Consider the following 13,021-nt stretch of genomic DNA (forward strand, 5'->3'; position numbering starts at 1 on the left):
AGATAGATGTTTCACTGTGTAGGCTACCTGTAGATGTCCTCTGCTATTACAATTGTATGAACAAAGTCATGAACTAAAGCCTTGAAGTAATCAATCTTGAGATTCATCCACACACAGAGCTTGCCTAACCTTACAGTTTAAGGAGTTGGAAAAATATGTTTGTTTGGGTTTTTGAGCCGAGGAAGTGGCACCAGTGTCTGACATTCCTCCTGTCCTGATGGAGCCTGGGACCTGAACACAGGAGGAAGATCTCAATTGCATACTCCTCGCGTCCTCTCTCCCACCCCTCTAATGGGTTTTTGAGAAGGAGATGAGGAGAGAGGACACGAGGAGTATGTAATTGAAATCTTCCCAGGACTTCTTACTAGAGAAGTAAAGGCAATCTTTATGGAAACAGACTTCGATATTTTGTTGGCTGCATTTAGACAGGCAACCCAATTCTAATATTTTTTTCTCACTAAATTGGTCAATCGACCAATCAGATCATCGCTGAAAAATATTTGATGTGAAATGATCTGATTTGATTGGTCAAAAGACCAATTAGTGGAAAATATATCAGAATTGGGCTGACTCTCTAAACACAACCTTTATGTTCCAATGAGTGCTTCCAGGAGCATCTTCTAACATCCACTTGTTTCACCCAAACAGTGCTCTTGCCTTTGTTTTCCATAGACATTCAACAGCATTCTACCTCCACCACCTGCACTGAGGCCTGCATTTAGTAAACACGACTAAATTACCTGAGAGGTATAGGTTAATTAATCTGTCCAGTTTAATGTATTATGTGTCCTGTCCTCTGCAATCACAGAATTCTCACACAAATCACAAATGTTTCAAATGTCATGAAAATGACAGCAGGTTAAGCATATGTACAGTAGAGAATCATCAGCACATTGTTCAAGATTGTCCTGTAGCTGTCGTTGAGTTGAGTCACTCTGAGTCGGCCTGAGATTCTCCTGAGGCACTGCCATTTCCATCTCCAGTCAGCTGTAGCAGTGCATCCCACCAGGAAAAACAAAACCTGGTCAACATGCTGATGACATTCTTAGCTTATATATTTCATAGTTTTTTAAAATCAGCTAGTTTTTCTTCCTCAGCAGCTCTGAACCTTGACGTTTGTACGTGCTAAATAAAAGGCCATCTATTAGTTCAAGGAATTCCACTTCCACGGTAGAACTGAAGGCCCAAACGCTTATTTTTTTGTTTAAACCAACACTTTTCACCCCACAAACTTCCATTTGTCCTCTAAGTGTCTGAATATGGTTTCTTACAAATCCAGTCTGTTCCTTTATTCATGCACTTTAGTTAGAATGCAATGTAGCAAAAGTATACATTCTCCTTCCACAGTATAAAATACTAGTTCCTCTCCAAAGCCTCCTGAATGGTCAGGTCTGGTTAGTTTTGGCCAGGTCCGGTTCAGTCAGATCCGTTTAGATCCAGTCAGGTCCGGTTCAGTCAGATCCGTTTAGATCCAGTCAGGTCCGGTTCAGTCAGATCCGTTTAGATCCAGTCAGGTCCGGTTCAGTCAGATCCGTTTAGATCCAGTCAGGTCCGGTTCAGTCAGATCCGTTTAGATCCAGTCAGGTCCGGTCAGCAATGGTCTGACAGGAACCGTTCTCTTTGGTTGGGGACGATGAATCCATCCTTGCTGTCCATGAAGCTCTCCCTGCGGTCGTGGCCGGAGATGACGAAGGTGTGTTTGGGGTCGATGACCACCAGATCGTCCTTCTCCAGCCCTGGATCCTCCACCTCGGCGTACGCAGGGTTCCCTGAGCTGCGGCAGAACCTCATCTTCATGGCTGGCCAGCGTGCGGGCCGCCTCTGTGGGAAGTACAGGCAGAAGAACTGAAATGAGATTTGTGCTAAACAAAATGTATTAGAGGAGCTTCCCTAAAATGTGTAACTACTCCATATAGGCAAAAACAATGTCTGACATTGTCTGATGAAGGTCTTCAATTACCTAAATGTCACAATGTGTTAAGCCTTAACAAAATACATTAAATTAGATGTACTCTCAGTGACTTCCCTGACCAAATCAAGTTGTAAATAAAGACATACAAATGTTTGTGAGTGCCAGCAGGGGGCAGTAGGCCTACTTACCTCTATGAAGAATAGGCTGGCGCTTGAGGTCGGGTGGTTGTACATGTACACCGTTGCTATGATGGCTGCTGCCATGGTGATCATGACCAGCGAGATGCCCACCAGGAGACCAGTCTGCAGGCGCACCTCTCTCTGCTCCTCCTCTGGCTCGTCCACCTCCGCAGCTGGAGGGGGACAAGTAACAAACGTTACCTAACGATGTAGGAATCTTCACTGTTTGCTGGGCTGTCTTCCATATCTGGGTCAAAATAACATTTGTTTTAATAAAAATGCTTTAGGTGTGTTTTATGTAGCTTGCCAGTGTAATGAAACCAATATAATAGTCTCAAAAGTGTATTATGTATTATTCATGAGAATGTTGGAACCATGCAAGAGATTGGCAACCACTTACGCGATTCTTTTTCTGTGTGCAGGGAAAACTTAGTGTCATCTGAAAGAAAAAAAATACATATTTATGAGTGAGGGTCAAATTAAATCAAAACTGGTCACCAGCTTTCTGAGGCAAGTCAGAGGCCTGTAGTTAATGTTTAACCCAGAGCCATATAGGCATGTACTGTGTGTGTTCATAAACAGTATACGATGAGAACCTACCTTCCATCCTCCCCAGACTGACATAGACAGATACCTAGTGAGAGGCATCATTCAGCAGATAAGATCCACGTGTGCAGTATGGTGCCAGTGTGTAGTATTTGTCATTGCGTTGTATAAGCGGCTGCACAATTATCTGACAGCAGGCTGGGAAATAGCTGCAGACCGGACCCTCGTCATCTCTACGTCCCTGAGCAGCTAGAGCAAACACAAACCGCAGCCCAACTCCCATTCTCCATCCTTATACCTGAAGTGTGCATTTGTTCACTTCCAAGTGTGCACTTGTTCACTTCCCATCAAGGGTTTCAAAGCATTGGATTGTGTAAGCAGGAATGAACTGGAATGTGTTTCCACTCTATTTCTTGCACCACTTCAGACTTTTAAAATATGAAGTCATTGTAAACCCACGAGGGCTTGGTAAATGTTAAGTCATTGTAAACCCACCAGGGCTTTGTAAATGTTAAGTCATTGTAAACCCACGAGGGCTTGGTAAATGTTAAGTCATTGTAAACCCACCAGGGCTTTGTAAATGTTAAGTCATTGTAAACCCACGAGGGCTTGGTGAATGTTAAGTCATTGTAAACCCACGAGGGCTTGGTGAATGTTAAGTCATTGTAAACCCACGAGGGCTTGGTAAATGTTAAGTCATTGTAAACCCACCAGGGCTTGGTAAATGTTAAGTCATTGTAAACCCACCAGGGCTTTGTAAATGTTAAGTAATTGTAAACCCACGAGGGCTTGGTAAATGTTAAGTCATTGTAAACCCACGAGGGCTTGGTAATGTTAAGTAATTGTAAACCCACGAGGGCTTGGTAAATGTTAAATCATTGTAAACCCACGAGGGCTTGGTAAATGTTAAGTCATTGTAAACCCACGAGGGCTTGGTAAATGTTAGGTCATTGTAAACCCACGAGGGCTTGGTAAATGTTAGGTCATTGTAAACCCACCAGGGCTTGGTAATTGTTAAGTCATTGTAAACCCACCAGGGCTTGGTAAATGTTAAGTCATAGTAAACCCACGAGGGCTTGGTAAATGTTAAGTCATTGTAAACCCACAAGGGCTTGGTAACTGTTAAGTCATTGTAAACCCACGAGGGCTTGGTAAATGTTAAGTCATTGTAAACCCACGAGGGCTTGGTGAATGTTAAGTCATTGTAAACCCACGAGGGCTTGGTAAATGTTAAGTCATTGTAAACCCACGAGGGCTTGGTAAATGTTAAGTCATTGTAAACCCACAAGGGCTTGGTAAATGTTAAGTCATTGTAAACCCACGAGGGCTTGGTAAATGTTAAGTCATTGTAAACCCACCAGGGCTTGGTAAATGTTAAGTCATTGTAAACCCACCAGGGCTTGGTAAATGTTAAGTCATTGTAAACCCACCAGGGCTTTGTAAATGTTAAGTAATTGTAAAATGGCTTGGTAAATGTCACTCACTCATCCCATCACACCTAATGGTAATTGTGTTTTGATCAAAAAGGCCAGGTAGTGGTACTACTACTTACCCACCATAGGAGCACTGGTGAAGGGGAGGGCAGTGGTGACAGTGGGGCTAGGTCTGGCTCTGGATGTAGTAGTGGCAGTGGTAGTGGTGGTAGAGGAGGTAGTTGTGGTGATGGAGGTGGTAGTCCGCTGTCGCACTGTTCTTGTCATGGCAACTGGAGTGGTTGTAGTGTGAGCGTTAGGCACATTGTAAGGTGTTGTGGTGTTGGTGTGAACCATCTGAACACAGCTCTGGTTTTTCCCCTGTGAAATCAAGACAACGTGAATTAGTTTCCAGTTTTGAATGAGTTTCCTTGAAGCAGAAGAAAAGAAATGAAGTGAAGAGTGAACTGTTCAATACCGCTTCAGGACAGCCATTATCTACCCAGTCCTGACGATGCCGGTCAAAGCCACTGGAACACCTGTTATAAATAACAGAACAGAACAACCATTAGGACACAACATGGTGCTGATTTGGGAGAGATAGGTTTTTACATTTCTCTTTGAACTCTTGTCACGGCAAAATTCCACTGTATGCATTCTGTACCTACAAATGGCAATAACAAATTGACCTGGACTTTTACCTGTGCAGTCTGCTGCACCAGCTGCAGTTGAAGCCGATCTCAGATGACATACAAGGTCCACAGCTGGAGAACTGAAGACAAGCTGAGAGAAAAAAAAGCGAGATCCTAGTACACCAAAAGTTGCTCTAGCCCAGCACAAATAATAATTACCATAGATATAACTGTAAAGAACCCTGTAGACTTAAGCCCCGTTTCTGCCTAGTTCTAACATGTGTCCTTTGCCCTGATTCTGATTCTGCCAACATTTTTGGACTGGTGTAGATGGTTAAAAGACTGATTGTGATCAGATCTTCCTGAACACCTCCAAAGGTAGCCAGGGACCCACTGTGTCTGGATATCTTACAAGTGTATTCGGATCTGGAGAGTGAAACCATTCAAATCATCAATATACAGTGGGGCAAAAAAGTATTTAGTCAGCCACCAATTGTGCAAGTTCTCCCACTTAAAAAGATGAGAGAGGCCTGTAAATTTCATCATAGGTACACTTCAACTATGACAGACAAAATGAGAAAAAAAATCTAGGCAATCACATTGTAGGATTTTTAATGAATTTATTTGCAAATTATGGTGGAAAATAAGTATTTGGTCACCTACAAACAAGCAAGATTTCTGGCTCTCAAAGACCTGTAACTTCTTCTTTAAGAGGCTCCTCTGTCCTCCACTCGTTACCTGTATTAATGGCACATTTTTTAAGAATTGGTGGCTGACTAAATACTTTTTTGCCCCACTGTATAAGGCGCTCTAAAACCATTGACGTGGCACAATTGACTTATGGCATCAATATACAGTATGTCTTAAAATAAATACATATTATTTTGAAAGAATATCTGTCAAATGATTTACATACAGGGAGAGACCAGGAAACCAGGTCAAAATGTGGACACAAGTGGACAGATAAGTGACACATTTTAACACTATGTGTAGACGCATGTCTGAAAATGTGGGCACAATCAGAATGTGGACGTGATCAGGACACAGGACACGTTAGAACAAGGTATAAACGGGGCCATAAACTTACTGGGCAGAGGAAGCATCTCAACCGCTGTAGAGTTGGCGATCTTGGACTTGAGGATGTCCACTTTGTGGTACTCATAGATGGTCCTCCTGCGAACATCTGGCATAATGAGAAGGTGGTCAATGGTGGTCAGACTGCAGTCAGATCTAATCTTACTGGAGGACCAGGGATGCGGGGGGGTGGCACACAGAGACATTATGGTACTCACTGGGTATCTGCTCAATCTCATGAAGCACCACAAATGCGTCTGAGAGGCCCACTTTGACAGGATGGTTCACTGACCTGATCTCACTGATGTCAATGGGAACCTACACACAGGACAATGAGGTATACACATTCATTACGATTAAAGCTAATGGCAAATAGCTCTACTTCTCTAGAATAAGTAATAGTTAGCGAGGAAGAGGAGCGTCACCTCTTTGTAGGCGAAGACGATGCGTCCGTCGCTGTGCAGAGCGGTCTGGAAGGTAAATGGGCCTTGACTTACACTGTCCTGTAGGTGAACCTGATCCCACTGGACTACCAAGGCTGTACCTAGAGGACAGACAGAGAAACACACACAGGCTGGTTAGAACCACCAAGGCTGTACCTAGAGGACAGACAGAGAAACACACACAGGCTGGTTAGAACCACCAAGGCTGTACCTAGAGGACAGACAGAGAAACACACACAGGCTGGTTAGAACCACCAAGGCTGTACCTAGAGGACAGACAGAGAAACACACACAGGCTGGTTAGAACCACCAAGGCTGTGCTTGATACACAAAGACAGTAGCTATGTTAATTCACTGCACATGGATAAAGTTAGTTGCCCTTGACTTTTCTAGAAAAACTTTGATTGACTGAGCAGGGCTCAGTCATCTATCGAGACACAATTGCCTGTTTGGCTCTATGTCTATATGTCTTACCGTTGTCAAAGTAACTGATGGTCGAGTTTGTGGACGTACTGAGGTCAAAGTTGGCCATCAGAGGGGCGATGTACTGAGTGGCCGTCAGCATCCTGTGGATGACATCGCCTGTGTAGATGAAACCTGATGGAGAGGGTGCACACACACACACACACACACACACACACACACACACACACACACACACACACACACACACACACACACACACACACACACACACACACACACACACATACCTCTTATTTCAGGAAGTGATGGTGGAGGTCCCTTATAATGGTGGTAGTCTCTCACATATTCATTCTCATTCGTCAGAGTTTGACATACCACCAGTTGCCACTGTGATTTCTCTGAGTATGTGACCATAGAACGGGAAGTCAAAGGACAGATGAACACTCTGAAAGGAGAAATGAAAGGAGAAAAACCACAAAAACAAAGATGAGTTTCAGTGACAAGACAAGGTGCCACAAGGTATGAGTGATCACCACTGATATTGTAGAAGTCATACAGGTAGCAGTCGGCTGCAGAGCTAGGCGCTGACTTGTCATGACAGTATCCACTAAACGGGAGCATGCCCTTATCCTTGATGGTTTGATATCCTCTGCCCTAAGTCTGCGTACCGCTGCTTGTCTGTGTGTGTTGGACAGCAGGCCGTGGATCTTCCCCTTCCCTGGGTCCAGCTGATCTATGTCCACCCACAGATATTTACCAGCAGTCTCTGTAGCCCCGTAGATCTTAGATGTGTAGTAGCTATGGTTCATGTCCTGGGATAAACAACATTCATGTTAGCATTCAGTGTTTCCTGGGATAAACAACATTCATGTTAGCATTCAGTGTTTCCTGGGATAAACAACATTCATGTTAGCATTCAGTGTTTCCTGGAATAAACAACATTTATGTTACCATTCAGTGTTTCCTGGGATAAACAACATTCATGTTAGCATTCAGTGTTTCCTGGGATAAACAACATTTATGTTAGCATTCAGTGTTTCCTGAGATAAACAACATTCATGTTAGGATTCAGTGTTTCCTGGGATAAACAACATTCATGTTAGCATTCAGTGTTTCCTGGGATAATCAACATTTATGTTAGCATTCAGTATTTCCTGGGATAAACAACATTTATGTTAGCATTCAGTGTTTCCTGGGATAAACAACATTCATGTTAGCATTCAGTGTTTCATGGGATAAACAACATTTATGTTAGCATTCAGTGTTTCCTGGGATAATCAACATTTATGTTAGCATTCAGTATTTCCTGGGATAAACAACATTTATGTTAGCATTCAGTGTTTCCTGGGATAAACAACATTTATGTTAGCATTCATGTACTGTAGAGGGTACTGGAGGACCAAGGTTGGGAAACACCGTGTTAGATATTATACACTATAAGTCCTGAATATGTGCTGAACAATGAGAGATCATTTCAAGCTTGATTCTGACAGTGAGATGTAGAGTGCGTAGAGTTCTATATCATACCGACATGACAGAACATGAAACATTATTAAACATGACAGGGTCCTGACTTTTCCTAAACACAAGACCTGTTCAGGAAACACCCTGGGGTCTAATTAACTAGGGCCCAGACTTTATTACTGTCCTGGTCATGATGTCAGGAAACACCCTGGGGTCTAATCAACTAGGGCCCAGACTTTATTACTGTCCTGGTCATGATGTCAGGAAACACCCTGGGGTCTAATTAACTAGGGCCCAGACTTTATTACTGTCCTGGTCATGATGTCAGGAAACACCCTGGGGTCTAATTAACTAGGGCCCAGACTTTATTACTGTCCTGGTCATGATGTCAGGAAACACCCTGGGGTCTAATTAACTAGGGCCCAGACTTTATTACTGTCCTGGTCATGATGTCAGGAAACACCCTGGGGTCTAATTAACTAGGGCCCAGACTTTATTACTGTCCTGGTCATGATGTCAGGAAACACCCTGGGGTCTAATTAACTAGGGCCCAGACTTTATTACTGTCCTGGTCATGATGTCAGGAAACACCCTGGGGTCTAATCAACTAGGGCCCAGACTTTATTACTGTCCTGGTCATGATGTCAGAAAACACCCTGGGGTCTAATCAACTAGGGCCCAGACTTTATTACTGTCCTGGTCATGATGTCAGGAAACACCCTGGGGTCTAATTAACTAGGGCCCAGACTTTATTACTGTCCTGGTCATGATGTCAGAAAACACCCTGGGGTCTAATCAACTAGGGCCCAGACTTTATTACTGTCCTGGTCATGATGTCAGGAAACACCCTGGGGTCTAATTAACTAGGGCCCAGACTTTATTACTGTCCTGGTCATGATGTCAGAAAACACCCTGGGGTCATTAACTAGGGCCCAGACTTTATTACTGTCCTGGTCATGATGTCAGGAAACACCCTGGGGTCTAATCAACTAGGGCCCAGACTTTATTACTGTCCTGGTCATGATGTCAGGAAACACCCTGGGGTCTAATCAACTAGGGCCCAGACTTTATTACTGTCCTGGTCATGATGTCAGGAAACACCCTGGGGTCTAATCAACTAGGGCCCAGACTTTATTACTGTCCTGGTCATGATGTCAGGAAACACCCTGGGGTCTAATCAACTAGGGCCCAGACTTTATTACTGTCCTGGTCATGATGTCAGGAAACACCCTGGGGTCATTAACTAGGGCCCAGACTTTATTACTGTCCTGGTCATGATGTCAGGAAACACCCTGGGGTCTAATCAACTAGGGCCCAGACTTTATTACTGTCCTGGTCATGATGTCAGGAAACACCCTGGGGTCATTAACTAGGGCCCAGACTTTATTACTGTCCTGGTCATGATGTCAGGAAACACCCTGGGGTCTAATCAACTAGGGCCCAGACTTTATTACTGTCCTGGTCATGATGTCAGGAAACACCCTGGGGTCTAATCAACTAGGGCCCAGACTTTATTACTTTCCTGGTCATGATGTCAGGAAACACCCTGGGGTCATTAACTAGGGCCCAGACTTTATTACTGTCCTGGTCATGATGTCAGGAAACACCCTGGGGTCTAATCAACTAGGGCCCAGACTTTGTTACTGTCCTGGTCATGATGTCAGGAAACACCCTGGGGTCATTAACTAGGGCCCAGACTTTATTACTGTCCTGGTCATGATGTCAGGAAACACCCTGGGGTCTAATCAACTAGGGCCCAGACTTTATTACTGTCCTGGTCATGATGTCAGGAAACACCCTGGGGTCTAATTAACTAGGGCCCAGACTTTATTACTGTCCTGGTCATGATGTCAGGAAACACCCTGGGGTCTAATTAACTAGGGCCCAGACTTTATTACTGTCCTGGTCATGATGTCAGGAAACACCCTGGGGTCATTAACTAGGGCCCAGACTTTATTACTGTCCTGGTCATGATGTCAGGAAACACCCTGGGGTCTAATCAACTAGGGCCCAGACTTTATTACTGTCCTGGTCATGATGTCAGGAAACACCCTGGGGTCTAATCAACTAGGGCCCAGACTTTATTACTGTCCTGGTCATGATGTCAGGAAACACCCTGGGGTCTAATTAACTAGGGCCCAGACTTTATTACTGTCCTGGTCATGATGTCAGGAAACACCCTGGGGTCATTAACTAGGGCCCAGACTTTATTACTGTCCTGGTCATGATGTCAGGAAACACCCTGGGGTCTAATTAACTAGGGCCCAGACTTTATTACTGTCCTGGTCATGATGTCAGGAAACACCCTGGGGTCTAATCAACTAGGGCCCAGACTTTATTACTGTCCTGGTCATGATGTCAGGAAACACCCTGGGGTCTAATTAACTAGGGCCCAGACTTTATTACTGTCCTGGTCAGGATGTCAGGAAACACCCTGGGGTCATTAACTAGGGCCCAGACTTTATTACTGTCCTGGTCATGATGTCAGGAAACACCCTGGGGTCTAATTAACTAGGGCCCAGACTTTATTACTGTCCTGGTCATGATGTCAGGAAACACCCTGGGGTCTAATTAACTAGGGCCCAGACTTTATTACTGTCCTGGTCATGATGTCAGGAAACACCCTGGGGTCTAATCAACTAGGGCCCAGACTTTATTACTGTCCTGGTCATGATGTCAGAAAACACCCTGGGGTCTAATTAACTAGGGCCCAGACTTTATTACTGTCCTGGTCATGATGTCAGGAAACACCCTGGGGTCATTAACTAGGGCCCAGACTTTATTACTGTCCTGGTCATGATGTCAGGAAACACCCTGGGGTCTAATTAACTAGGGCCCAGACTTTATTACTGTCCTGGTCATGATGTCAGGAAACACCCTGGGGTCTAATTAACTAGGGCCCAGACTTTATTACTGTCCTGGTCATGATGTCAGGAAACACCCTGGGGTCTAATTAACTAGGGCCCAGACTTTATTACTGTCCTGGTCATGATGTCAGGAAACACCCTGGGGTCTAATTAACTAGGGCCCAGACTTTATTACTGTCCTGGTCATGATGTCAGGAAACACCCTGGGGTCTAATTAACTAGGGCCCAGACTTTATTACTGTCCTGGTCATGATGTCAGAAAACACCCTGGGGTCTAATCAACTAGGGCCCAGACTTTATTACTGTCCTGGTCATGATGTCAGGAAACACCCTGGGGTCTAATTAACTAGGGCCCAGACTTTATTACTGTCCTGGTCATGATGTCAGGAAACACCCTGGGGTCTAATTAACTAGGGCCCAGACTTTATTACTGTCCTGGTCATGATGTCAGGAAACACCCTGGGGTCTAATTAACTAGGGCCCAGACTTTATTACTGTCCTGGTCATGATGTCAGGAAACACCCTGGGGTCTAATTAACTAGGGCCCAGACTTTATTACTGTCCTGGTCAGGATGTCAGGAAACACCCTGGGGTCTAATTAACTAGGGCCCAGACTTTATTACTGTCCTGGTCAGGATGTCAGGAAACACCCTGGGGTCTAATTAGCTAGGGCCCAGACTTTATTACTGTCCTGGTCATGATGTCAGGAAACACCCTGGGGTCTAATTAACTAGGGCACAGACTTTATTACTGTCCTGGTCATGATGTCAGAAAACACCCTGGGGTCTAATTAACTAGGGCCCAGACTTTATTACTGTCCTGGTCATGATGTCAGGAAACACCCTGGGGTCTAATTAACTAGGGCCCAGACTTTATTACTGTCCTGGTCATGATGTCAGGAAACACCCTGGGGTCTAATTAACTAGGGCCCAGACTTTATTACTGTCCTGGTCATGATGTCAGAAAACACCCTGGGGTCTAATCAACTAGGGCCCAGACTTTATTACTGTCCTGGTCATGATGTCAGGAAACACCCTGGGGTCTAATCAACTAGGGCCCAGACTTTATTACTGTCCTGGTCATGATGTCAGGAAACACCCTGGGGTCTAATCAACTAGGGCCCAGACTTTATTACTGTCCTGGTCATGATGTCAGGAAACACCCTGGGGTCTAATCAACTAGGGCCCAGACTTTATTACTGTCCTGGTCATGATGTCAGGAAACACCCTGGGGTCTAATCAACTAGGGCCCAGACTTTATTACTGTCCTGGTCATGATGTCAGGAAACACCCTGGGGTCTAATCAACTAGGGCCCAGACTTTATTACTGTCCTGGTCATGATGTCAGAAAACACCCTGGGGTCTAATCAACTAGGGCCCAGACTTTATTACTGTCCTGGTCATGATGTCAGGAAACACCCTGGGGTCTAATTAACTAGGGCCCAGACTTTATTACTGTCCTGGTCATGATGTCAGGAAACACCCTGGGGTCTAATCAACTAGGGCCCAGACTTTATTACTGTCCTGGTCATGATGTCAGAAAACACCCTGGGGTCTAATCAACTAGGGCCCAGACTTTATTACTGTCCTGGTCAGGATGTCAGGAAACACCCTGGGGTCTAATTAACTAGGGCCCAGACTTTATTACTGTCCTGGTCATGATGTCAGGAAACACCCTGGGGTCTAATCAACTAGGGCCCAGACTTTATTACTGTCCTGGTCAGGATGTCAGGAAACACCCTGGGGTCTAATCAACTAGGGCCCAGACTTTATTACTGTCCTGGTCATGATGTCAGGAAAACTCCTGGCCTTTGAAATTGTTGTTGTTGTTCCTACTTCAATCTGGGAGCTGTTGTCATGTCTTTCCTCAGTCAGTAGGTCATCCTGGTCCTTGTAGTGGCTGTGGCGGTCGTCACTGGCCCAGCTCGGGGCACCCGGCCTGGGGATGGCCAGCCACCTCCTCCACCTCTGGCTGGAGGATCCCTGGTCCTCAGACACACTCCCCAGACCTGGACCAAACAAAAACACATTCAGATACATGAGGTGTGCTTGATTTAGCCTAAATCA

The 13,021-nt window shown here is 44.9% G+C and overlaps 1 protein-coding gene across 1 annotated transcript in view; it reads right to left on the reverse strand.

Annotated features, from left to right (window-relative positions):
• Positions 1-453: 453 nt before the first annotated feature.
• Positions 454-13,021, reverse strand: part of LOC118395190 (plexin domain-containing protein 2-like) — a 14,946-nt gene continuing 2,378 nt past the window's right edge. The window contains exons 2-14 of the mRNA XM_052463514.1: positions 12,791-12,963; positions 7,293-7,436; positions 7,000-7,069; positions 6,673-6,795; positions 6,181-6,299; positions 5,974-6,073; positions 5,769-5,864; positions 4,751-4,832; positions 4,528-4,588; positions 4,190-4,430; positions 2,492-2,530; positions 2,101-2,264; positions 454-1,821 (exon numbers count right to left, since the gene is read on the reverse strand). Of these exons, the coding sequence (XP_052319474.1) occupies positions 1,591-1,821; positions 2,101-2,264; positions 2,492-2,530; positions 4,190-4,430; positions 4,528-4,588; positions 4,751-4,832; positions 5,769-5,864; positions 5,974-6,073; positions 6,181-6,299; positions 6,673-6,795; positions 7,000-7,069; positions 7,293-7,436; positions 12,791-12,963 (1,643 nt within the window). The 3' untranslated portion in view covers positions 454-1,590. The remainder of the gene's footprint in view (positions 1,822-2,100; positions 2,265-2,491; positions 2,531-4,189; positions 4,431-4,527; positions 4,589-4,750; positions 4,833-5,768; positions 5,865-5,973; positions 6,074-6,180; positions 6,300-6,672; positions 6,796-6,999; positions 7,070-7,292; positions 7,437-12,790; positions 12,964-13,021) is intronic.

Source organism: Oncorhynchus keta, chromosome 15 (genome assembly GCF_023373465.1).
Source record: "Oncorhynchus keta strain PuntledgeMale-10-30-2019 chromosome 15, Oket_V2, whole genome shotgun sequence".
In the NCBI taxonomy this organism is placed as follows: domain Eukaryota; kingdom Metazoa; phylum Chordata; class Actinopteri; order Salmoniformes; family Salmonidae; genus Oncorhynchus; species Oncorhynchus keta.